We start from the raw sequence: 24665 nt of genomic DNA on the forward strand, positions 1-24665 counted from the left end.
GTTTTTTACCGGAGCCGAGACAAGCCATAAAAGCGACCGGAAAGCGTCTTAGCTGCACTCTGCTAGTCCCAGCGGTGTGTGAATGGAGGAGAGTCGCTGCTGTGTGGACGAGGGAGTTTGTTAGTTCTGGTATCTCTCTTTCCTAGACTTCCAATGAGAAGGGACAGGGGGGCACCCTGCCTAAGGGACTGCTGACAAAGTGCTGCCCCCAGTGTGCTCCGAATACTGGAGGACCAGGCAGCACTATGTCCATTATCGGGGACTTTCTGGTGAACACTGTGTCACGTCAGACGATCCCTGCCTGGGTACGTGTGAAGGAAGTCTTTTGGATGAAGGAAAAGGAGAAACGCTGTGCTAAATTCAGCTACAGATAATTGGTTGGACTTTTTTTGTCAATTAAACAAGCCAAATCTAAATCTAGTTCGTTACCATCCATATGTTAAATATGTGAAGAAAAACCTGATCTGTTCAAAGATAATATAAGTGATGTGAACATGGCAGCAAAAAGCATCTGGATGTGAAATTAACAAACACAGCAACATTCCTTTCCATATTTTTCTTTTTTTGGACACTTTGTTTTTGTTTTTTTTACCAGAATGTATGTTGTCCAATGAAAATAATGTGGCCAGTCTTTTCTTTTTCTTAGAGTGAGATAGTTTGTTCATCTCTTGTGAGAAGGGTCATTGACCTTCTTTTTTTTTTTTTGAAGCAATCATGGGTGAGAATAGTCCAGAATTGACGCTGATGTCTATGGAGGAGGATGGATTGTGTCCGGATGACAAGATGAGGAAGTGGTTTTTGGAAAAGGGAGGGCGGGAATCGGCCACCATTTACGATACCACCACTGTCCTTATAGAGCAGGATCAGCATCCTTCGGAGGAAGAGGAAGACGAGGAGGAAGATGATGCCAATGTAGGAACCAACTTACCTTTCTTGGATGCGGCCAATGAAGAAGGACTTTTGCTGATGTCTGAACAGGATGCAATGACACAAGGATATGTTCAGCACATCATTTCTCCGGACCAGATTCATTTTACCATTAATCCTGGCTCTATGCCAATGCCAAGGAATATTGAAGGGGCAACTTTGACGCTGCACTCTGAATGCCCAGATACCAAGCAAAAGGAGGTAGGTTCAATTCAGAAGAGATATATCTGATCTAGCTAAAATAAACTGACACTATACTGGGGAGTTAAATCATAAAAATGCATTGAAGTGCCCAGAGACCAATCGGAAAGAAGTGGGTTCAATCCAGAAAAGATATAGAAGGCAATTTATCAAAATCTGGAGCAGCGGTGCATGGCAACCAATCAGCTTCTCTCATTCATTTTCAAATCTTAACTGAGCAAACTGAAGAGAGAAGCTGATTGGTTGTCATGGGCAACTGCTCCAGTTTTGATAAATTCCCCCATAGAATCTAGCAAAATTTCAAAATAATCGAATGCATTCAAAAGGGTTTTTATTGGAGGGATAAATCGATACTCCTTTACAAAACACTCATCTTAGTAGTGATGTAGTAGTGAGTAGTGATGAGCCCGGGCTTGGTACAGACCCTGTTCGCCTGAGTTCACCAAAGCCCGCTCAGAATGTGAATGCCTCTTCCCCCTGACCATATCAGTTGTGGAGAGATTTCCTGTCCCACAGCTATATTTCAAAAGGGTGAGGAATGCCCCTTTGGTGCAACCGCTGCCACTGATTGGGCTGGGAGGAGGATGCGTCACTGACAGTTTAGTAGGGACTTGGATGAACTCTGTTTGCACCAAGCCCACGCACATTCCTATGTGATCGTTGTAAAAAAAAAACACACACACCAAAAAATGTAGGACATATAGTTAACTCCATACTTTCGCAATGGAGAGGTTGCCATTAGTGATGGGCTCGGGCGTGTTCGCAAGCGCCGAGCCCGCCAGGAAGCCGTCGGTGCGCAGGGCCAATCACAGGCACTGAGACATGTTCTCGGTTCGCAGCTGCAGAGATCGGGAAATGTCTCAGTGCGTGTGATTGGGCTGCGCGCTGACAGCTTCCCGGCGGGCTCGGTACGAGGCGCTTGCGAACACGCCCGAGCCCATCACTAGTTGCCATCACCCATCACGTTGCTGCAGCGTCTTCTCACAAGATTTAAAGGAGAACTATGGGGTCAGTGTTTTTCCCCATAGTTCTCCTTGGGGTAACGGGAGGACACAAACTAGCGTCCTCCCGTTACCCTAAGCTCAGTATACCGCCAGCTAGAGCTCGCGGTATACTGAGACGCCGCACCTGGAGCGGATCCCGACTTAGATGACGGGATCCGCCCAGCTGCGTGAGTGACAGCTGGCTCTGCCTATCTAGAGGCAGAGCCAGCTGTACCCGCCCCCTCCCCCGTCCGTTCCGCCAGTCAGCGCTGGCAGATCGGAGCGGGGAGAGGGGAATCCAGCCCCTCCCCCTGTCACGGCAGAGAGCCGTGACAGGATCGAGAGGTGAGGGAACCCAGTATGTGTTCGCTCACCTCCCGATCTACTGAGGCGACCTGTGACAGTCTCATTGTCACAAGTCGGCTAGAACTATGAGGTGAGTGGAAATCACTCATCTCATAGTTCTCCTTTTAAGACTCTCAGCATATTCAGGATCTTGCCTCAAGAACTGTGACATTACTCTCACTTAGGTGCCACAGGTGAAAGCTCGTTGTAAGGTGAGCATGTTCTCTTACTTTTCTCCACTGGTGCATTTTTTTTTTTCTTTACAGGGACAGTGTTTTGGGTTTGGGGGGGGGGGAGGGGGGGGGGGGAAGCAGTATTTGAAGGGTATGTCTGTATAGTAAAACAGTAAAAAGTTTCCCAGCACACTCCAGTTTTGCTTGACTGTCTGTATAGTAAGACATCAGTCAAAACACATTGAGGGAAATTTATCAAGACTGGAGCAGACAGAATCTGGAGCAGTTCCTAAAGGCAACCAATCAGCTTATCTAATTTTCAAGGCTTAACTGAATTAACTTGAGTATAGGTGCTTGGTTACTATGGGCAACTGCTCCAGATTATGTGTGCTCCAATTTGTATTACTTCCACCCTGCTTTTAGCGTTGGATAAGATGAGGAAGCCTCGGAATCATTTTAGTCTTTGCTGCCTTGATGTCCCCTGACTTCCTGTCTAGTGCTGTCAGTTGAACAGGCAGTGAGGGAAAATCTATCAAAAGGGTCTTTCAGACCGCTGTAAAAACCAAAATCCCACAAGAAAGAATCTCTAGTAGTTTACATTTTTGCGGAAGATACAGCAAGGTCTCTTGTTTTTTGTTTTTTTTTCCTCTAGGCTCCTAGTGATTTATTTTCACACGTCTCTTCTGTGTACACTGCATGGCCCATGCGGCATGCAGTACACATTCCAGCTCTGTTTTCTGCATGCTCGTACTTGCCCAAATGCTCCCGATACCGGAACTTCTGGTATCAGGAAGCTGGGCGGCGAGTCATTACATGCTGCCCGGCATGCCGGCTCCATTCTTCCAAGTGACATGGTAGCTGGCTTCCCGGCCAAGCGGGAAGCCGGAGGGCAGGTAATGACTCACACCCCGGCTTCCCGATTGGCTGGGAAGCTGGCTCCACGCTCCCTCGTCACTTTGTGATGAGGAAGCATGGTGCCTGCTTCCTGGCCAATCAGGAAGCCTTGGGGCGTGTAATGACTCGCTGCTTAGCTTCTTGATTGGTCGTGAAGCTGGTACCATGCTTCCTCGTCACCTGGTGACGGTTCCCCGGCTAATCGGGAAGCTGGGCGGCGAGTCACATGTTGCCCAGCTTTCTTAAAGTGACTTCCGCTATTGGTATTTGGAGTCGGCGAATAAAAAAAATAAATATGTAATATAAGTGCACTATAAATGGATAAATGGGTAAGCCGTATTAGTCCAGTAGACAAGACGTTAAAAAAAACCGCAGTATTGCAGTGTGCAATGATACCTTTCTTATCAGACTAACAAAATTATATAAAAGACAAGCTTTCGAGAGTGAACCTCTCTTCTTCAGGTCAGAAGCAATATTCAATATATATAGGTACTCGATACCGAAAAACCGGTATCTGTGCATCCCTACCAGGAATAGAGCTGGGGACAATGTAACTTCTGTAAAAATGACAGCATCAATGGCCATCCCAGGGCCAAAAAGCAGTGTTGTAGGACACGGAAAAAGTTGCGATGGACATGCCGGTGATGTCAAAATGGCAACAGGATCCTAGACCTGTCATTGCTGGAGAAGGATGCGTTGGCAGGTAAGTGTGTGATAAGGTGCTCCTGTATTTTAGTAAGAGCCCATCCAGCATGATGGGGACTTTAGTTCTGCATCAGACCTTTTCTTTCAGCCTGTCTAAAAACATTTTTTTAAAAAGTTTGTACTGTTGCATTTTAATTTTCCCTTAGATTTCAGAGGATGAGCAGACATGCAGACATGATCCGACAGCACTTTGGTGGAGATAAAATGTTTAATAAGATTCCTGTGGGAGCAGATATGTGGTGCCAGCACTGTGCCACTGATCATTGTAGCAATAAGGCCAGATTTTGTAACCTGTCTTATTTGAGGTCCGCTTTGCTGAGGCATTGGTCACATGGTCTTTGTTGAAGGGTAATATTTAGGTCACAGATGCAGGAAGAGCTATGCCTTTCTCCAGCCCAGCTTTTGGACCTATCCGTGCATCCATACTGCCAGAGCATCTCAGGTGCTCACCAGTGAAGATGAAATAGTTATTTAGCTTTCCAAAGACAATAGCAATGTGAGGCACTCACAGCTGAGCTAACTTACTCCTTTTTATTGCTAAGAATTGTTCCATATCAAAGCTATGAAAAGATCCTGCTGCCACACCGTTCCATGTGCACCAACGCTTTATCAAGGCAATAATGAAGAGTAATCATTTGTACCCCATGCTGCTATTTTCTTTGAGAAGACCTTCAGATTTAGTTAACCTCTGACCTGATAATCCAGCTCAAGTGTCAAGCTTAGACAAAGTAAGTAAAACTAAACAAGTTGATAATATAAATCATTCATAAGTAAACCTGGACAATTAATGAGTGAATAGTTAGATTGCCGCATAAGCCAGGTTAGGCCATAACTAGTTGTCTTGTTATTGTGGCCTTTGTTACTAGGATAGGAAGCAAAATATCTCTAACGGGGTCACATATTGCCACTTCCCCACTCTATCCAAAGCGCTTTTTATCTGGTTTTGTAGTACTAATAAAGGCTGGGTGTTTTTTGCCTTAATGCATTCTCTGCATCAATGCAAAAAACACCCAGAACGTTTGTAACACACAACCCCCAAACCCACCTGCAGCCGCTCGTCTCCTCTGCCACAACCAGGAAGATACACTGTATTCCTCAAATGTTTTGGTTGCAGGGGAGGGTACTGAGGGCAGAAGAGCCATAGGCTCTTCTGCCATCAGTCAAGCTGTTGACTGCAGGGTGGGGCGTGGCTGGCCGCGTGCTGTCCCCCGCCCCCCCATCCTTGGGCGCACTCAGCTAGGTGCGGGCACAGCCATGATCGTTCATATACAGGTGCCTTCACAGCAGTCGGCTAGCTTATGGAGGCACCCGTATGGGGGTGGGGCTTGTGGTCTGGATACCACTTGAGAATGAGGAATTTAAAAGAAATAAGATACAAGAACTCCCTTTTCTTTTTTTTCCAGAAAGTCTGGCCACCATAAAAAAGATCATTTAAAAAAAAAAAGAAAGGTTTAAAGGAGAACTATGAGGTGAGTGCTTTTCACCTCACCTCATAGTTCTAGCCGACCTGTGACAATGAGACTCGCAGGTCGGCTCAGTAGATTGGGAAGTGAGCGAACACATACCGGCGTTCGCTCACTTCTTGATCTATCCCTGCAGAGAGCCGTGACTGTCACACACTGCTCCCTTCAGGGATTTCCCCGCTCCGATCCTCCAGCACTGACTGGCGGAACGGGCGGGCACAGCTGGCTCTGCCTCTAGATAGGCAGATCCAGCTGTCGCGCAGCTGGGTGGATCTCGACAGTAATGTCGGGAACCGTCCCGGCTGCGGTGTCTCAGCTCGCGTTATACTGAGCTTAGGGTGACGGGAGGATGCTAGTTTGTGTTCTCCCATTACCCTAGGGAGAACTATGGGGAAAAGCACTGACGCCATAGTTCTTCTTTGATGTCGCTTTAACTATTTCTTGTCCAGAGGAATTTCTTCATTATGCACACGCATGATAAAATCTGAATTTTTGCCTAGAAAACAGCTTAAATCCCCCATCCAACTCTATATTTTCTGACAGCAGAGGCCCTGTAGAATAAAAAACGCTAGTTGCAATTTTCTGTTGTACAATATTTGCAAAAATGTGTATCGCATCAGTATTTTTAGGGTAAAATACACTAAAATGAGTTTTAGCGCACACAAACACAATATTACCCCATTTTTTGGTAAAATATAAAAGATATTTTATATTTTTGGTAAATAAATACCAAACGTGTCAAGCTTTAAAATTGGGTGTGCCCGTGAAATCCCCAAAAACGACAATACCCAAAATGGCCATAGGCGCCGCTTTTACCGCTCATCGATTTAGTGTTAATAGTGATTGATGGCCCTAGAATTATTGCTCGCACTCCGACATTCGCAGTGATCTGTAACGTGTGGCTCAATATCAGAGTTCCATTCACACCTTTATCCTGCTCCTCGCAAATCATTGAAATCTTTGAAGAAGATTAGAACAATGCAAAAGTTGTGTGTTTAACAAAACAAATCTTTTACCATTTGCACATCCATAATATTTCTGAATACATATTAGCGTGCCCTTTTAGTGTTCAGCAAGGTTTGCTTCAGTACACTTATGCTTTTCTGAACCTCTTCACCTCCCCCAGCTTCTTCAATGCACATCATACCTTCAAACAAAAGATCTTAACTGTGTGGCTGCCCTGTGACTACTCAGTCTTTAGGCCTTTTAGGCTGTGTTCTGGCATTCCATTACAGAGAATAGTAGGCAAGACATGCATGTATGGGTACCATTCAGATGTTTTTGGCCCAGAGGCTTTGCGATGCTGAGCAGGTCACACAGCTGACGTCTTGGAGCAGTGGGTATGATCTACACAGAAAGTACTAGGGGAAGGGAAGTTCCCTTACCTTGTCTGCTGCTTCTTCTTTAAAAGCTTTCCTTTCCTCTTCATCAGACCGGTCATAAGATTGCTTATGAGCGCAAGTGGCTCCATTCCCCTATAGGGTCCTATGGGACCACCCTTCTATGCACTCTCCTGGGAGAGAGACTACAAACCGGCTTTGGATGCTGTCTGTGCATGTCAGAGCAGAGAAGACTAGATGGGGTATGCATGCACAGCAGTGCTTGGAATACTGGGACTTGTAGTGGGACTTCAAATTTTTAAATCAAAGCCGAAGCTTTAAACAGGCGCTGGGCTTCACAGGAAGGTTGTAGAGGTCCGCATTCTGGCAGCCTTCCTGTGAATCGCAGTGTCTGTTTACAGCGCCGGCAGCAAATCTCCTCCTTCCTGTGGATCCACACCACCCGCATCTGCCGAGACCGGCTGGGACCCCTGGTGAGACCACACAACCCTCCTAAGTCCCACCATACACCCTGCACAGCCCACCATAGAACCCGCACAGCCACCTGAGAGTCCACACTATTACACTAATTGCCATTATTTTTCCTAGACTTCTACTTTCAGAGCTAGTTATTAAGTTTATTACTAAAACCAGTAATAATCGAATGCAGAGGCAATTATTTTAATATGATAGGGGTAGATACATCTATATAGTCTTACAGATATAACTGGCCCTTCAAGGGCAACTATAATGCTGATGCAGCCCATGATGGAACGGAGTTTGAAAATCCTGCTCTAGTTTTTTGTAGCATTTCCTTTTTTTGTGTTTTTATATATGAGAATTTTGTCAAGGAGACTACGTTTTTTTTCAGAAGACAGAAGCTAAATTGGAGAAGTGTTACTTCCACTGTAAGCAAGATTTCCTTTTTTAACGAAGGTTCTGCTGAGTCTACTCTACTCTTTGGTGAAGACAGAAGTAGTGTAACCTTCTTTGTATTCCCTGTTATGTAATTTCTAATAATCTCATTCTCCAATTGAGAATGAGATTGGTGTGCGGGGTATATCTGCTTATATGTACACCTGTCCCGGTGAAAACGAGGGTGGATTTCTTCTCGCCCTTTCAGTAACGCCTTTGAAACAGGAAGTGAATGACAATTTCCCCAGCGGGACACGGCGGTAAAACCCCAAAAACGGACAGGAATTATTTACTCCATCAAAAGTAAAATTTATGGCTTTAGATAAACTTTAAAGTGACCCAATCAGCACAGGGATTACATACCTGTTATAAGTAGCACTATACTAACTTTTCTGGCAGCCCCCTTTGTTGAAAAGCAGCCTCACCGGCTACCACAGATATTCAACTGGCCAACTTTTTCCCCACTGCACACAATGATTCCTCCAGCTGTCAGTGACTTGCGAGCCAGTGGAAGAAACCTCGACGTGTAAGTGGGAAGCAGGTATTCCACACACCCCAAAGTGTGGAAAAACGTACAGCAGTCTGAGGAGCAGTGAAGAGATTGCGTTTTAACAAAATTGTCCGTCAGATTATATTGCCTTCTATTACAGGTATGTGCTGCGAGGTCACTTTTATTAAACTTGTATGTATGTGTATGAACCCTCTGTTGTTGATTGTTTGGCCCCGTTCCTTCGGGCTGATCAGGAGGGAATCTTTGCACAGATCCCCTCCTGATCAGAGCTGTATGGATTGGATGTCACATCTGTATCCGTGCAGTTCTTTCCTCCATCTTGTAATGGTGAAAAGAACTAAAACTGTCCGACCCCATGTCGGTCTGTGGGGGGTTAGATGTAAACCGACGTGTCCGTTTACATCAAATAACCGCCGATCTGGCACAATCGGGTCCGGTGAAACAGATCTCTGATCTATTTGTTTTTCTGGGCCTGGCCGGAGTCGGGAGTGGTAACTGGGTGTAAATGGATGCCTATACACTAGCATTGGGCATCCATTCGGGCCTGGCGAACCTGATCGGCCTTTTACATTTTTGCCCAAGTCCCCCCTTCCAGCCTATAATATCTAAACTTTCTATAAAGTTTAGAAATGTTGACATTGTAGCAAACAGTCATGGGCTTATCTTGAAGTCAGTGTGTATGCTGGCGTTGTTTTGACAAGTACGGCTAATTTTAAATCCCTCTAGCATTGCCATTTGTGTGCAGTTCCTAATATTTAGTGTGACTGTGCATTTTTTTTTTTCTTCAACTCTTACACAACCAGAGAGGGTGGGTCATTAATGATAAGCTGCTCAGTTTCACTGAGTAGTGGGGTGGAGTGCGTTCTGAACATACACGTTTACATGTGGCCCAGAGTGGTTATCTAATAACCTGTTAGGAAATTATCATGCATTGCAAAAAAAGCTTGTATATGTGGTGTATGTACAACATGCAGCCATGTGATACCCACACGTAGCAGCTTTACAGATGTAATATAATTTGGATAGAACATTGTTTCCACCTAATGTCTGCAAGAGAGAAGTGTGTGGTTCTGGTGAGTCATATTATTTTTTTGTCTTTTGCAAATTAAAGGAGAATTAAGTTGAAATACACTGTCTGGCCAAAGAAGTCATCACCTGGATTTAGCTTAGCAAATAGATTTAAAGCCTTCCAATGCATAATAGGTCTAGGTTCTGCAACCTTATGTACCCAAAATGAGCTGAAGTCAGCTGATCTACCTGAATTTACTGAATGACCCAGGTTTTTCCATCAACTGATTTTTTTCTTCCCTGATGCAGGGGTGTGGAAATGTAAAGAAAACCTACTTGTCCAAGGGCTAAAGTAGGGGCTGAATCTACTTGTCCCTCATGACAATCTACTTGTCCCAATACAAAAAAAAATAGTTTTAATACCAGTTTTTCGTTATCGATTGGGTACCGACAACATTGCTGCTCGTTTGATAGAAGTGATCTGATCAGATCACTTGTATATAATGAGCGGTGGCTCCCCGCTGTACATTTACCTCTGCTTGCCCGAAGCAGTGCTAAATGTACAAAAAACGACTCGCCCGGCGCACGAAACTGCATGTCATGGGCGTTAGGTGATAGGAATTCCACACCCCTGCTGATTGCACAGGCATATTTCAAAATGACCTCAAATTTTAAATACGGTAGTGGTTCAGGAATCGTGAGCCATCATTTTCACACATGGAATGGCCACCACAGAGTCCAGACCTTAACCCCATTGAGAATCTTTGGGATGTGCTAGAGAAGACTTTAGGCAGTGGTCTGACTCTCCCATCATCACTACAAGCTCTTCGTGAAAAATGTAACTGGACAGAAATAAATGTTGTGATATTGCAAAGCTTATAGAAATGATGCCACGGTGAATGCCTGCCGTAATCAAAGCTAAAGGCGGCCCAACAAAATATTTTTTTTATACTTTTATAGCAGAATCTATTTCTTTTCAGACTTTGTATAGAACCTTTAAAAAAAATTGTAGGGTAAAAAGAGTGGGGAGATGGAATTGTGTGTGTGTGTGTGTGTGTGTGTGTCTGTAAAGTTTGAGCTATTGAGTGTGGTAAATGGGCTTTTTTCAGCAGAGGAGCCTGTGGAAAGGAGCCAAGAGCGCCACCTTCTGGCTGCATACAATACAAATATTCATATGCAGTATTTCACATATCCCTGACTAAACATTTTTTTTCTTTATCATTCATTAAGGAAAACCAGGAATGTAGTCATTCTTAGCTGTGGGGTTATACTACTGCCTACAGAAGTTTTGACAAGGGCAAACAGAAAAACAAATGTTTAATGCCAGCCCCCCTGTAACCCCATCTCTAACTGTCATGCCTCGTTATTTTGATAGTACCCTAGGGGAGGTGTGATGCTTTTTCCTCAGCTCAGCTGAGAAAAAAATATGGCCTTTTTTTTAATTCTTATTTTTTCATTCTACTTTTTTCTTTAGTCAAGATACTTTATACTCATAGATAGATATATTTCCAGTGACTTCAGTCAAGACTTCGAATACGCTGCTTGAGCTAGTCTCTACACAGCAGCTATCTGCATCAGCTTTCTTACCTCAGTAACCGCTTTGGAGGCAATCCTCGGACCCCACTGGGTTGGAAGTTTGCAAGGGCTAGCCTGGAATATTCGCCTGGACCTTTGGGGACTGAACTCTGTATGTGGGCTTGCCAAACCTCCTGTGTACAAAGTGCTCTCCAGGTCTAGAGCTGTGGCTCTTTGTTGTTATTTAGCCTAGAGGAATCCCGCTGTTACTCCTGCTCTTGAAGCAGCAAGAGGACTTCCAGTTCCATTCCACTTCTTACCTACAGTGACTTGGTCACCTCTGGCTGCCTAAAACTCATCAGCATCAGCTGCCTAAGTTTTCAAATACATAAGGCTTTGGCTCATATTGGGTCTTCTTGCTGACTGCCACTCAGCGCACCATGTATTCTCCAAGATACACAGAGTAGAGTCCAGTTCTGCTGCTACAAGTGACATCATCCCATTCTCCCCTGATTTAGTTTTAGGGCCTTTTATCCGGTATTCCTGAATGGAACTGATGCTTTATAATCTGGAACCTGAGATCCATTTCATCTCTGTCTGACAGGACTGAGGCCTCCTCTAAGCCCACTAGAGACTCCCTAGGTGTTTGTGAACAAATACTTGCTAGAGAATCTAAGCTAATTGCATTGCCATCCTCGGCAGTATCTGCCCCTAACCCTCCTGTGAGTCAAACCAGGTCTGCAGCTCCTGCTGTCATTTCTGATTCAGATGCAGAATCCCAATGGTCTGTAGAGGCTGTTTTGGGGTCACCGCAGTCACCTGATTCGACTCGGATATACAAGGGAATGTTTCTATCCCTATTGATGCAGTGCATATCACCCTGCATTTGGCGGATCAGCTTGCTGTAATAGGTTTTGGGTCTTTTAGCGCTCCTGTGGCTGCAAATACCTTTCTGCTACATCCAGTGTTAGAGGACTTTTATGCCATACTGGAAACGCCTTGAAAGGTTGAAGGCGCCACTTGAAACTGTCTTGAGTATTTCCTCATTGCGAAGGGGTTCACTGATGCAGAATGTGGATGCTCCAATGATCCACGTTAACAGAGATTCCACTCCAAGATTCAAAAGTATACTTAACTTTAGGGACTTCCCTAATAGGTGAATTCCCTCCTTAGATCCCACTTTGACGTACCTGGTTTGCTGCTCAATATCCTGTCAGTGGTTACTTTGATTTGTCAAACCATGTAAGAAGAGATCAAACTACTTAGAGAGCATCCTTCCACTGCTGGCGTAGGTCCCTACATTATGGAGCAGTTGGGGCACATGTAAAGCCTTGTGCTTTAGCTATTATTCCAATCCTCTGAACCTGAACTCTACAAAGCTGTAAGTGAAGAATAATAAAAAAAAAAAGTCTGGCCACCTGAGAAAATGGCGAGCAGGCCCTGGCAGAGAAATGGTTTAAGTACGGTAGTTAAGAACTAGTGATTCCGCCATGAAGGTTTAGTCACTTCCTGTAATAGGATGACAATCGTCTTCCAGTCTTACTCCTGTGTGGTCACTCTTGTCACATGTGCCCCTGATGAAGACTGCAAGCGGCTATGCAGGCACAAATTGTACAGACGTAGTCCACTGTTTTTACTACGCTGGTTCAGAGCAATACATTTCAGTGGATGCATGTAGGCGAAAGTGGATGGGATCAGCAGCACATATACAAAACATGTTAGAAAAGGGTGAAAACACTATTTTAGGACAAAAAAACACCCCAGTAATTTATAATACGCAGTGCTTTAACCAGCTAAATGCCATGCAGGTATGGTTTATATGGCCTTTCAGCTCTTGGGGAAGATTTTTACAATTTTTGTAACTTTTCAAGTCGCGATCATTTTCACATATTTTATTTGTGAAGTATTTCCCGTCTAGTAACTTGTCACGTTGTTGTGTTACAGGTAAAGCGGTACCAGTGTACCTTTGAAGGCTGCCTAAGAACGTACAGTACTGCTGGAAATCTGCGCACACACCAGAAAACACACAGAGGCGAATACACATTTGTCTGCAATCAGGAGGGTTGTGGGAAAGCATTTCTTACATCCTATAGTCTCAAAATCCACGTACGTGTACACACTAAAGAGAAGCCATTTGAATGTGACGTACAGGGCTGTGAAAAAGCTTTTAACACCCTTTACAGGTAAGGGCCCATACCCCATACTTTTAGCATTCTGTGTGGTTTAGTGTTAACCTTGCTTTACAGGACGTACATGTTTTCAAGGACCACAAAGACTATTCTGAAATATTGCTATACTTGTTGACTGCATCATTTCACAGGACATACTTGTTAAAAGGAAGTTGTTTACCTTTTGCAAAACAATCAATAAATGCACACATCTTCATAAAAGGACAAAAAAATTTGCATTTATCTTTTTTTTTTGCACATGAGCCAGTAAAGCATTGAAACCACAATCAGTAGATCGTGGGTGCAATGCTTTGACTCCTGCAGACTGTTCTTCCATGTCCATACCGAGGTACATACAAGTAACATGGACGGAAGGAAGTGTCAGTGGACTACAAGTGTGGTGACATCACCAAACCACACAACACCTCTCAAAGGATCTGTGAATGGATGATGTGGCTGTGTGGTTGGAGCCATGAACAGTCACTTTGCATGCAAGAAGTAGCCTGTGGGGAGAAGAACTCTGCGATTCGAGTAATTGGGTGGGAGGATGCTGGATCTGCGATTTGTCCATGTTTCATGTTACACCCGAAGTATGAAACATGGACAGAAACGTGCACTTAGCCTTCAAGCCAGAAATGTTGGCTTGTTCCGAATGCTGAATGAGTGTTAGCTGAAGTCATACATTGTACAAAGCATGACTAAGGTACACCTGTAGCAAAAGGTATAATCTAAAAGAGATTTGGGGACACATAGACTGGATGGAGGGTTCATGGTAAACATTAAAAACTCACTACAAAACAAGGCACTGCCCCAAAACCTGCAATAAATGTGCCCCAAAGCAGAAAGAAATCATGGCCAGTGTGACAATGAGTATAGGAGTATAAAAAAAGAATACATATTGCTTTGTTATATAGTCATTTTCACACTGGTCGTGATCTCCCTTTTTGGGACAAATGTATTGTGTTTTGTGCGAGTGCATCGGTTTGCAGTGACTGTTTTTTTTTTTGGGGGGGGTAAATTTATACTGTACCATACTAAAGTAAACCTGTTACCATTTTTAAAGCGTATCTAAACGCAAGATCAAAAATGTAATGTAAGGGATATTTGTATTTGTTTTCAGGTTCCCTTTAAACTTTTTTTTTTTTTCTTTTAATCCTTTGTAGAGTTTACTCAATGTCCCTGCTGTTACCTTTTATTACCTTCTGTGTGCTTCTCTAATTTAGATTTTTGCTAGGGATTTGATTTTTCTGACTCCGCCATCATGACCTGCTTTCAGCTGTGGTGGACTTTGCAGGCTGCAGACCCCTCATGGATCCTGCAAAGCCCACTAAAAGGTATTGCACAGCCCTCCTGTGACTCTTTGGTGGGCTGTGCATAATGTATGCTGGGCCCTGCCAGCACAGTGCTCCTACCTTACACGGGAAGCCCAGCCTTCACTGCTGCCTCGGCGCCCAATCGTCTCAGCTTCGCCGCTTGACTGGCCCCTTGGCGACACCTCCTCCATCGCCGTCTCTGCCTAGTCTAAGGGCTGGAATACAGAAGCTGTACTCACCTGATCCTCAGCCTTGTGGCAGTCAGCGCTTACCTCTCTGCCCCTCTGCTCTGGCTGTGCTATATCCCTTGGCGTCCTCACATTTAATGCAAGTGAATGGACCTGCATTAGACGTGATTACATCAGCATTCCTTAGACCGCTGGAGCCCAGTGCAGAAGAGGCTGCAGGGGCCAGTCTGGCAGCTCTGTGGGATTGAGGATTAGGTGAGTATATGGTCTTTATTTGCCACCTAGACCAAAACGAGCATTGCAGGGGTAGCCCCACTACAAGGATTATTTTTTTTATTTTTAACCAGTTGACATCTGCGGTGTTAAACCCCCTTCCCATCCAGGCCATTTTTCAGTATTCAGCGCTGCAGTCACTGCGGCGATATGTAACGTGTAGCGCAATTGTAATTTTTGCGCGCTGGGGCACCGGATGCGTATTTACGTTTATAGGCGCGTAAACGTGGGGGAGTTAAACATTGTGGGGGTTTTTTTTCCCCTTTTTTATATGCGACTTATTTTATTTTACTTTTTTATGTTACTTTTATTTTTTTTTTATTTATATTTATTTTTTTACGGCAACCCGCCAATGCTGCAGTGCCGTCCGGCCGTTTTTTTTACTACGGGCGGACGGCAAGTGGTTAATACTGGAGTTCAACTTTAAAGCATAACTATATTTATAATAATGTTAACTCTTAACTGCTCACCCTCATCTTGCCATTAATAGGCCCACCTATGAACCTTAGACAAGGAGGTGAACAGAAGCCATGGCCTATGCTGGGCTACGCTCCAGTCTTCCACTGGGCTGCACAGTATTGTACAGTATTGTTGATGACCATAATGAAGAAACAGTTTTACTGAAGGCATACAAGTAGTTGATTTGTCTAGAATCTATGGAGAAAATCTAGGCATGTGCAATAAGCCACAGCTTAATGGAAGATGGCACAGCCTTTGCCATGGGTCATTTGCTGATCTGAGGTGTGTAATGGGGCCTATTAATAGCATAAGGGGGCATTTACAGTGTTTACTCTTGACAGGATTTTTAATTGTAAATGTTAAAGATATTTGCTATTATATTGGCTAGTCAAAAACCCCTTTACCGAGTGCCTCTCTAAAGCCAACTTCTTCCCTTTGTTGCTGGGCCCTGCCTTCTGGATTAATCTTTACCAACCATCTTCCCTATCTACGGACAGTGCCCAAGCGGCCACTGAGGGCATTTAAATATTCCAGGCTAAGAATGAATTTTCACTGCATTGTGAACTATAACTGTTGAGATGTTAGATCCTTTCTCTTGCAGAATTAAAGCACATGGCTCCTCTTGTGGGAATCTGAATGACGGCCCTATTTTTGTGATATTTTACCAAATAAATCTAGGAAAATGTTCTATTTTTAGGCCAGCAAAATCTTATCAGATCTTCCCCCTGTTGTAGCAGCAGTGTTAAAGTCACTACCCTGTCATGGGTTCCTATGTACCCCCAGGGCCATAGTCACATTCCGACAGTGCTAACTGTGTGATTATGTCTGAGTGCCAAAGAGTTGCTGATGTTCCTGTATCCTCCTCTCTCAAGACTAACATCCTTGGCAGTTCTGCAGCTACCTTGCTTTGGGAAGCAGAATAGGAGAAGCTTATCATTTGTGACATGAGAGAGGCTGAAGAACATTTGTGGAGGAAAGTAGTGATCATAAGGAGTTTGTGGTACTTATGTAGCTTACTTTGGAGTGTGATTTGTCTTCCAGCAAAACGGTACTAATATACTGAGGCCCTGTTTACACTTATAGCAGTGACCTGCCTTTTACACAATGCGGGTGGGATCTGTGCTGCGAAAAATGCAGCCTTTTGTATTTTTATTGTAGCACACTGGGTGCCACTGCAGGTCACCACACAGCAGCACAGCACACACACTTCTGTGTGGGGACCTGAAAGGAGTGTACACATTGTACGCTTCAAATAAAGTTCAAAAGAAAAACAAAATGTAAATGGTGACGGCTCGGGCAGTGTGCAATACAACTCACTAGCCCTTACGCTAGGAGGAGCGTTTCAGCAGATGTGCCAACCCCACTCTAAACAAAACAGGGTTAATAGTTTCATTGCATAGCACTGTGCCCCACCATCCACCTCTGTATGTGATGTTTCCATCATTTTGTTGCCTTGCGGCTTTGTTTTTAGGTCAAATAAGGTTGTCACTGAAGTCCAAAAGAAATCTGTCCCTAGCTCTTTGCTACTGTTATGGTAATTTCCCAGCTACATTTAACCTTTACGTTTGAGTGTAACTGAAAGTTCCGCACAGAACAGATTGCTAAAGTGTTAGTGTATGTAAGGGCAACGTTTTTTTTGTATTGGATAGAGTGGGAAAGGGTGGGAAGAACCCAAGTCAGGTTTGTTTTTGCTATTTGTGTCTCCGCTCTGGAGATTCACGCTTTCTCCTGGTAACCATTACCAGTGAGACTGCAAGTGATGGCAAATCCAACATTTCAGAATTGTCACTAGAGCAAGACATGAGGGAAAACTCCAAGTGAGATAACTCTTCGAAGAGATTTCCTCTCATTTCTTGTTGCCTCTTCGGGACAGGAAGTAAATTGAATATTCCACGCCAGAATACAGGCAGCAAAAGATAACCTGACAGGATATAGCCATTCTCTGCTTTATGTAGAACAAACAAAAAATTGTTTGCACTTTAAATGCACTTTGACATTCATTTATGCACACATGCTTGGATGAAGAGTATCTGTGTTGCTCATGGCAATTATATTTCATAGGAACTTTAAAGTGGTGTCCATGTTTATAGTTGTTATAATTCCTATTTCTGCAGGTTGAGAGCCCACAAAAGGCTTCACACTGGTGAAACTTTTAATTGTGTGACAGAGGGCTGCAGCAAATATTTCACTACGCACAGTGACTTGCGAAAACACATTCGAACCCACACCAGAGAGAAACCTTTCAGGTGAGACTTTACTATCTAAGACATGGCAGGCAATTTACGGTGATTAATATTCATGAAACCCTGTCATGAAAGAAAAATTGTGGGCTATCATTGCAAACTTCATAAAAAGTGACCGTTCCCTGTCTAAAATAAAATAGTACCCAATTTATTAGGGATACGCAAAGGAAATTCAGTAATGGTGGTGTGACTATATGACACTAGGCAGTACAGGTTTCGGTCGGCAGGAGGAGTGGCCTCGTTATCCAGGCTAGGAGGCTCTGCACAGTGTCATGTGTTTCCATAGTGCAGATGGCCGGGCTGCACAGTGTCATTGGTTTTTATGGTGCTGCCGGCCAGCAGCTTGCACCATGTAGGAAGAGAAGGAGAGACACACAAATCAGTGGAGGGGAGGTAGAGGAGGAGACGCACACAAATGAGGGGAGGTAGAGGAGGAGACGCACACAAGTGCAGAGGATGAAGATAAGGAGATGCACACAAATGCATGTGTGAGAGTGGAGGGGTGGAGGAGACGCACACAAATGCATGTGTGAGAGTGGAGGGGTGGAGGAGACGCACACAAATGCATGTGTGGGAGGGGAGGAAGAGGAGGAGACTCGCACAAATGCATGTGTGAGAGGGGAGGAAGAGGAGAAGACGCACACAAATGCATGTGTGAGGGGAGGAAGAGGAGGAGACACACACAAATGCATGTATGAGAGGGGAGGAAGAGATGCACACAAATGCATGTGTGGGAGGGTAGGAGGAGACGCACAGAAATGCATATGTGAGAGGGAGGAGGAGACGCACAGAAATGTATATGTGAGAGGGGAGGGGGGGGAGGAGACTCGCACAAATGCATGTGTGGGAGGGGAGGAAGAGGAGGAGACGCACACAAATGCATGTGTGGGAGGGGAGGAAGAGGAGGAGACGCACACAAATGCATGTGTGGGAGGGGAGGAAGAGGAGGAGACGCACACAAATGCATGTGTGGGAGGGGAGGAAGAGGAGACGCACACAAATGCATGTGTGGGAGGGGAGGAAGAGGAGGAGACGCACACAAATGCATGTGTGGGAGGGGAGGAAGAGGAGACGCACACAAATGCATGGTTGGGAGGGGAGGAAGAGGAGGAGACGCACACAAATGTATGTGTGGGAGTGGAGGGGATGAAGAGGAGCAGACACAAATGAGTGAGAGGGGAGGAAGAGGACACACACACACACACACACACACACCACACACAACACACACAATTACTTTGGAAGGATGCCTGTCACCTCTACTGGGCTGTAGTAAAAAGTCTTGGGTAGGTGTGGTGAGTCCTATATGCCTGTATATGTTATTTCTGTGGTGGTACAATCATTGCAATATAGGTTTGTTGTTCTTCCTGTCAGGTGTGATCACGACGGTTGTGGGAAAGCGTTTGCTGCCAGTCATCACTTGAAAACGCATGCTAGGAAGCATAGTGGTAAGTCTGCTACACCTGATTCTTTCACAGTAATACTGTAAGGAAAGCAAATAATAATTACAGTGTTTGCATATATTGTGACAGGGGAAAGACCATTTCTCTGCACTAATGATGGATATGAAAAGACATTCAGCACGCAATACAGCCTGAAGGTTGACCTGAAGGGGCATGAACTTGCTAATTTAGAAGATCCATTCCCAAGTCACGAGGTGTGTGAGGTATTAGTTTTTACTTCTAGACGAGCTTTGTCTTGCATAGAACATATTACATTGTTACAATGACATGCATACATAGGTATGATTATCCTGTTTGTACCAAAATATATATTCTAGAATATTTTGATGTAAAATGCTTTCTGCTTGTGGTGTTCAAAGCAAATTGATATTTAAACATTTTGGTTGGAAGGTCGAGAGGGCAGATAGCAGTAATAATATGGCTCCTCTCTAAATCTGTACACTTGCCATGCACTTTTAAAGGTTGTGATGCAAGTCGGGGTCTGGATTTCTACCTTTGAACAGTCTGACACGTTAAGAAAAAAAAAAGCTCCTGACTGGTATGAAGATTGACAGGTGCCTGCACATACCTTCAAGGGGAACTACAACCTCCTATCCCTTACAGCCAAGGAAGGGCCCATCTTGGCTTCTATTTGGATTGCACTTGCCATGGTGCTGAACATGTGATCAGCTATGACACCAGCCATTTGAGGGCTTGAAAGTTTGGTAGAGCGCTGAAATAAGCACCCTGGCAACCTCAATAGTTGGCATGTCTTAAAAGTAGCTGTTTTAAAAGACATGAAATTGGTGGGAAAAGTTCTTTTTAAGCAGCTTTCAGCACCTCCTGCTTCACCCAAATGTTGGTCGTTTCAGACAGTTAAAGCGTCAGCACTTCCTGATAATGTAAAGCTTTCCCACCCCCATCATGCTCATTCTTATTGGCTAGTGAGGCAGTGCATAATAGTGATAGGCTAGTAGGTATTTGTTGGGGTAAAAAGGGTGTGGCAGACCAGTAAAGCTCAGACACTGCCTGGTCCTGTCCGAGATTTGCTTATCTTAATATCTTGGCATTCAGGCACAACAGGGAGTACTGAAAGCTGCTGCAGTGATGTTGATACACCTCTGTGTGTATGCATTTCATCATATCTGTCTTCATATTTTTCATTTCTTAAAGTGACCGTGTACATTTAAAGAAGAACTATGGGGTGAGTGAATAACGCTCATCCCCATAGTTAGAGCCGACGTGTGACATTGAAACTCTCACACGTCGGCTCTATTGATCAAGATGTGAGCAAAAACATACCACTACTCGCTCCACTTTCCCCGATCATCTCCCTGCAGAGACCGGTGACGATTAGTCACCGCTCCCCGCAGGGATTCCCCCTCCATTCTCCAATCCTTCAGCATTGACTGGAGGGACGTACAGGGGTGGGGGCAGCGTAGCTAGCTTTGCCTCTAGATTGACTGCGGACTCTGCTTATCAGCCAGCGGGCTGGATCTCGACAGTATTTTCAAGATCTGTCCTGGCTGTAGCGCTCTCAGCATACAGGTGAAACTCGAATAATTAGAATATCGTGCAAAGTTCATTTATTTCACTAATGCAACTTAAAAGGTGAAACTAATATATGTGAGAGACTCATTACATGCAAAGCAAGATAATTCAAGCCGTGATTTGTCATAATTGTGATGAATATGGCTTACAGCTCATGAAAACCCCAAGAACCCCAAATCCACAACCTCAAAAAAGTAGATTATTACATGCAATCAATAAAACAAGGATTGTACATAGAACAATATCGGACCTCTGAAAAGTACAAGCATGCATATGTACTCAGTACTTGGTTTGGGCCCCTTTTGCAGCACTAACTGCAATTACTTTTGCACGATAGTCTAATTATTCGAGTTTCACCTGTATATGCTATATACAGAGTTTTGGGTCATGGGAGGGTGTTTATTTTATGTCCTCCTGTGACCCTAAGGAGAGCTATGGGGGAAATGGGTTTACCCCATAGTTCTCTTTTAAGCTCTGCCTCTGCAGTATACCCAAATATTTTATTATGTAGGTCTATGAGTAAACTTCTGACATGAAGGCTGGAGACTTCCTTCTCCCCTCTACCAGAGGGAAATATAAGGTTGCTTCCTATGATTCTCATCCATCCAAAATGTTTAGCTGAGTTCTGACACTAGCTGCCCCCAAGGGCAGGTTCACACCATTTTCCGGCCCAGATCTGGTCCAGAAAATGGTGTGAACCTCTCGCAGCTCCAGTGCATTCCAGACCAGACAAAATGAGACATGCAGTATTTTTCTGGACTGGACTGCGCTGGTGTGAACAGAGGCCAGAAATAGCATAGGGATACATTAGGATGCATTTTGGGCCCGGAAAACAATCTGGTCTGGTCTGGAGATGATCTGGATGTGGTGTGAATGGGCCCTAAAGTGTATGCAAACCCTAGTCAAAGACTTGACTTGTATCAGCTGCTGTCTGTATAAAAATGTAGCACTGAGCTTAGAAAGCTAAAGCATCATGCTGTTTGAGAAAGGCTGAACAGTTTTAAGTGCTTCCTTGGCCTTGGAACTACACTTGGAGATATAGAAAATATCTTATATTGTGAAATCCTTTCATTCTTCATCTTCCCACCAGTGAAGGGGTCTCCTGTTTTATAGCAAAAAGAACTTTGTGTGTTTCCACTTTTGCAGTCAGATTTGAGACAACCCCTCTATATGTTTGTGTTCCTATTCACACAGCATACCTAAAAATAATAAGATGTTGTTGCAGCATTGATGACATCAAGTGCTCTGACAAACCATTTTGAAACAAACGTTTTAACAAAACTCTAACAGTATATGGCCATCTATGATCTTGAATTGTTTTCTTTTTGTGTACTGGAGTGAAGGGTAATCATGGTTATACGTCAAACTTGATGATGATATGTTGTTTTTTGTTTGTTTTTTCCAGGATACAAACCATTGGCTCTGTTTAAGTGATTTAAGCACCTTATCAACTGAATCTGAACTGCGAGAAAATGCTAATGTAAGTATCTTGTGAGTTAAACTTGTGCTGCATGCATCATTTTGTACGTTTTCTTCACGGAAAGCAAAGAAGTGTATGTTTTGAAGGATTTTAATGACTGCCCCGCCAGCACACTGAAAACATCATCCCAGATTTGGCTTGTGGTTTTCATTGCATTAGTGTAAAAGAGGCCTAAGAGACTCGTACATCAAATGCAGTCTCTAACAGTCCATGTTGTAACTACAGTATCTCTTCATTTAGACTAGAAGAAGTCCTCAAAATGAGAAGTCTGTTTTTTTTTGTTTTTTTTTCTTAAAGCAAATGGCTTCACTGAACAGCCACTTACCTCTGATGACAGGTGGGAGCTGCTGTTGCAGGTTTATGTTCTGAAAAGTCTAGTGATACATGGCATGAAGGAGTGATCACTATATGAGGAATGCATTGATTGGTTGTTATTGTGACATGCTCTTCCTTCATACCTGTTTTCCTCTTCTCAGCTGAGAAGAGAGAGAGAGACAGGAATCAGTAGTAACATGCAAGAGACAGTGATTAAACAACGACAAATTGCTCCAGTCCTGAAATGAGTAAAGCCTACTTTTTGTTAGGTGTGGGTAGGGGTGGAATGGGGAAGTGTTAACATTTCTGTCGAGTTATTTCTGTCTTTGACCCTATTGGGAAGATTTTCTATCACTAGCTGGCCTTGTGACACCCGTACAAGAAATTGAGGGTGTGGTTGTCACCAGCATAGGACGCAGACACCACCAGGACAGGCACGGACAGCATTTAAAACATTGTCAGACGTTCCTGTACACAATGAGGGGAATTTATCAAAACTGGAGCAGACAAACTCTAGAGAAGCTGTGCATGACAACCAATCAGCCTCTGTTTGATTTTAAAAACTTAACTGAACAAACTGAAGAGGGAAGCTGATTGGTTGCCATGGGCAACTGCTCCAGATTCGTTCTGCTCCAGTTTTGATAAATTCCTCCAGTATGTTTTTGTCTGTGTCCTCGTTAGAGAGATTCCCTATGCCTTCTTGGAGAAAACTGAAAAGCCTCCCTTGTTTTCAACATGGGTCTTATGGATATGTCTTCAGGCTCCCTGGTCACATGCTGCCAATTTTTGAAATGGGTCATCTCGGAGGAACAGGCTACCAAAAGTCACAGGATTTTGTAGAGTGATATAGTCTGCTGTACATATAAGCAATGCCTGGAGCCACTGAACAATTCTGATGTCTATGATTTAGCTTATTGAACCTGCAGTCCAGGATAATAAATGACAAATTGGAGGACCAGAGATATGGAGGCGTATGTAAGGTCACTACTCCTTTTTTTTCCCCCTCCTACTCCAATTGTTGCATGCCATGCTTACACAGACTTTTGGATATGTGGGAGAAATAAAGTATTTTTTGTTGATTTTAGATATTTACTGGGGATCAGTATAAGATAACCAATATCGTGTGGGGCCATAGGCACTATAAGGTGGTTGGACCTTCACTTGCCTGCCATCGTTTGTGATTAAACCTATGGGGAGATGTAGAGGTGGGGGTCTGTAGACATTTCTGGCACTGGCTTATGAGGGGAAAAACAGTTCTTTTTGGACAGGTTTTCTTACCTGCCTAATTCCTATTTCTCCACATGAGCCTAGGCCAAAAGTGTATGGAAGTGCCCATAAACATAAGATCAGACTGCAATAACGATTGGTACCCAGAGACCATTTTGTCTAGGCTGCCCAGCTCAGTTGCTAGGATAAAACCATTTGTATTCATGGCAAGAGAGTTCCTTTAACTGCAAGAGAATAATGTTACTGCCATATGGATTACATGGAAAAGTGAATATTCATGCTAGATCCACATTAAAGATTCTTTTTTTCTTCTTGTTTTAGAGTCCTGGACAGTCTCTGAGCACATTGTTACCACAAAATATATTTGACTCCATGTTCCAGAGCCCGGAAAATACAGAAGATAATGATATTGGTCAACAGTCAGGTATAAGAAAATGACATGAGTCTGTTATGGAATCATACAAGTCATGTGTGTCACTTTTCACCATGTCCGCCAAGCCATTCCCCCACATCTGTTCCTTTTTAACACTGGTCTAACTTGTTTTCTACTCAGTCTGTAACTACTTTGATAGTACAGTGGCTTGCAAGAGTATTCACCCTCTAGGCATTTTTCCTATTTTGCTGAATTTCCACCTGGAATTAAAATGGATTTTTATTTGGATTACATGTAATGGACATACACAAAATAGTCCAAAATGGTGATGTGAAATCAAGACAATATCTTGTTTTAAAAAAAACGGAAAAGCGGCGCGTGCATTTGTATTCGCCCCTTTTCTATGAAACCCCTACATACGATCTGGTGCAACCAGTTACCTTCAGAAGTCACATAATCCATTAAATAAAGACCACCTATGTGTGCACATGATCTCTGTATATATACACCTGTTCTGAAAGGCCCCAGAGTCTGCAATATTACTGAACAAGGGGCGCCACCAAGTAAACAGCGCCATGAAGACCAAGGAGCTTTCCAAACAGGTCAGGGACAAAGTTGTGAAAAAGTACAGATCAGGGTTGGGTTATTAAAAAAAAAAAAAAAAAAAAAATTTT

The 24665-nt window shown here is 43.8% G+C and overlaps 1 protein-coding gene and 1 long non-coding RNA gene across 2 annotated transcripts in view; one reads left to right on the top strand and one right to left on the bottom strand.

The window, feature by feature from the left end:
- Positions 1–143: 143 nt before the first annotated feature.
- LOC108789561 lies at positions 144–22474 on the bottom strand. The gene is made up of 3 exons (XR_001941409.1): positions 22461–22474; positions 10016–10017; positions 144–322 (listed from the first exon to the last, which is right to left on the bottom strand). It is a non-coding gene; the product is annotated as an uncharacterized LOC108789561 (long non-coding RNA).
- MTF1 (metal regulatory transcription factor 1) overlaps positions 666–24665 on the top strand; it is a 37524-nt gene continuing 13524 nt past the window's right edge. Inside the window, exons 1-7 of the mRNA XM_018559615.1 lie at positions 666–1128; positions 12904–13142; positions 17475–17606; positions 18978–19051; positions 19136–19269; positions 22002–22076; positions 23940–24042. Coding sequence (XP_018415117.1) covers positions 715–1128; positions 12904–13142; positions 17475–17606; positions 18978–19051; positions 19136–19269; positions 22002–22076; positions 23940–24042 — 1171 coding nt within the window. The 5' untranslated portion in view covers positions 666–714. The remainder of the gene's footprint in view (positions 1129–12903; positions 13143–17474; positions 17607–18977; positions 19052–19135; positions 19270–22001; positions 22077–23939; positions 24043–24665) is intronic.

This window comes from Nanorana parkeri, unplaced genomic scaffold, assembly GCF_000935625.1.
Source record: "Nanorana parkeri isolate BGI_ZX_2015 unplaced genomic scaffold, ASM93562v1 scaffold406, whole genome shotgun sequence".
In the NCBI taxonomy this organism is placed as follows: Eukaryota; Metazoa; Chordata; class Amphibia; order Anura; family Dicroglossidae; genus Nanorana; species Nanorana parkeri.